The 2,291-nt window shown below is 40.3% G+C and overlaps 1 protein-coding gene across 1 annotated transcript; it reads left to right on the top strand.

Moving 5' to 3' along the window:
* Positions 1–215: 215 nt before the first annotated feature.
* LOC120854200 (histone H3.3A-like) lies at positions 216–1,894 on the top strand. The gene has a single exon (XM_040228012.1). The coding sequence runs from the start codon at positions 340–342 to the stop codon at positions 748–750; it is 411 nt and encodes a 136-aa protein (XP_040083946.1). The 5' UTR covers positions 216–339; the 3' UTR covers positions 751–1,894.
* Positions 1,895–2,291: the final 397 nt, after the last annotated feature.

Here is a 2,291-nt window from a genome sequence, read left to right as displayed (position 1 = left end):
AATCAGGCAAAATGAGACAACAGAGGAGTATATTCCAAAGGAAAGAACAAGATAAAGCCCCAGAAGAAGAGCTAGGCAAAGGGAAGATAAGCAATCTACCCAATAAAGAGTTCAAGATAATGCTCATAAAGATGCTCAATAAATTCAGGGGAAGAATGGATGAACACAGTGAGAATTTTAACAAAGAGTTTAAAGATATAGAAAAGAACTAGGCGCAGAGCGGTTTGGTCGTTCGTTGGAAGGAGTTCGTCCCGTGTTTCAGCTACTGCGGCTCTTTGGGCAGCAGCGGCGGCGCGGTGATGGGAGAAGCGGCCTAAAACCGGCATTAGGTAAAAGAAAATGGCCCGAACCAAGCAGACTGCTCGTAAGTCAACGGGTGGGAAAGCGCCCCGCAAGCAGCTGGCCACCAAAGCGGCCAGGAAAAGCGCCCCCTCTACCGGCGGGGTGAAAAAACCTCATCGCTACAGGCCCGGGACTGTTGCGCTTCGAGAAATCCGTCGTTACCAGAAATCCACCGAGCTTCTGATCCGGAAACTGCCTTTCCAGAGGTTGGTGAGGGAGATCGCCCAGGATTTCAAAACCGACTTGAGGTTCCAGAGTGCCGCGATCGGCGCGCTGCAGGAGGCTAGCGAAGCGTACCTGGTGGGTTTGTTTGAAGATACTAATCTGTGTGCCATCCACGCTAAGAGAGTCACCATCATGCCCAAAGACATCCAGTTGGCTTGCCGGATACGGGGAGAGAGAGCTTAAGTGAAGGCAGTTCTTATGGTGTTTTGTAGTAAATTCTGTAAAATACTTCGGTTTAATTTGTGACTTTTTTTGTAAGAAATTGTTTATAATATGTTGCATTTGTACTTAAGTCATTCCATCTTTCACTCAGGATGAATGCGAAAAGTGACTGTTCACAGACCTCAGTGATGTGAGCACTGTTGCTCAGGAGTGACAGGTTGCTAATATGCAGAAGGGATGGGTGATATTTCTTGCTTCTCATGATGCATGTTTCTGTATGTTAATGACTTGTTGGGTAGCTATTAAGGTACTAGAATTGATAAATGTGTACAGGGTCCTTTTGCAATAAAACTGGTTATGACTTGATCCAAGTGTTTAACAATTGGGGCTGTTAAGTCTAACCATACATCACTGTGATAGAATGTGGGCTTTTTCAAGGGTGAAGATACAAGTCTTAACCACAGTGTAACTTACAGTTTCCTTAAAAAAAAAAAAAAGTAAACCTGGCAGCTATAGAATACACTATGTGCATTTATAATAGCTATTTTATATATTGTAGTGTCAACATTTTTAAATTAAATGTTTTACATTGACATGTGGTGGGGAGTGTTGTCTTTAAGGTGTGTAATTTAGAGTTCGATTGGTTTTCTCCTGAGTAGACTGCACTTGTTTACGTAGTAAAATGCTTTTTGCATTATACCTTGCATAAGTCCTCATTCTACCACATGTTAAAACTAACCTAGCTGATAATGCAAACACTAACGGGGAGGGGGATTTATTTATAAGGGCTCTAGACTATAATACAAGTTACTCACACCAGCATCATCTGTTACTAATATAGTAGTTAGTGCAGCTTTTCTTTGTGTTGTGATTGGTCTCATAACTAGGTTGAACTTTTCTCTACCAAGGAGGAACAATACTGAACTTTTTTTCCTTGTGGGGTTTGTATTATAATAACTGTTAGGGTAAAATTGCTGTTGGGGAGGGACACAGCTTCAGCTTATTGAACCTCTGCCAGTTAAAATGGTGTTCATGTGGCATAGGTTCTGGGAAAATCACTTCATAGAGATGGCTTTCCAAGTGGTTTTAAAATTTATCCTTCTATTGAAGTTTTTAGGTCAATTATGTATGTTGACTAAATTTACAAATAAACTTGTTTATTCAACTAAGTGTCAAAAACCTAAAAAAAAAAGAAAAGAAAAGAACTAAACAGAGCTGAAGAATACAATAACTGAAATGAAAAATACAGTGGAAGGAATCAACTGTAGATTAGATGATACAGAACAATAGATCAATGAACTAAAAGACAGTACTGGGAATCACTGAAGCTGAACAGGAAAAAAAAAAGAAATCTTTGATGCGGATAATTTAAAAGAACTCTGAGACAGCATCAAGTATGCGAACATCTACATCACAGGGGTCCCAGATGGAAAAGAGAAAGAGACAAGAACTTATCTGAAGAAAAAATAGCTGAAAGTTTTCTAACCTGGGAAAGAGAACAGACATCCAGGTCCAAGAAGCACAGAGTCACAAACAAGTTGAACCCAAACAAATTCACACCA

The sequence above is a fragment of the Oryx dammah genome, unplaced genomic scaffold (assembly GCF_014754425.2).
Source record: "Oryx dammah isolate SB20612 unplaced genomic scaffold, SCBI_Odam_1.1 HiC_scaffold_27, whole genome shotgun sequence".
NCBI classification, from domain to species: Eukaryota; Metazoa; Chordata; class Mammalia; order Artiodactyla; family Bovidae; genus Oryx; species Oryx dammah.
Note: the sequence above shows the minus strand (reverse complement) of the source record. Positions and strands in the feature narration are given on the sequence as shown.

Coding starts and splice junctions, on each gene's coding strand:
- LOC120854200 (XM_040228012.1), top strand. CDS start 340: ATGGCCCGAACCAAGCAGACTGCTCGTAAGTCAACGGGTGGGAAAGCG.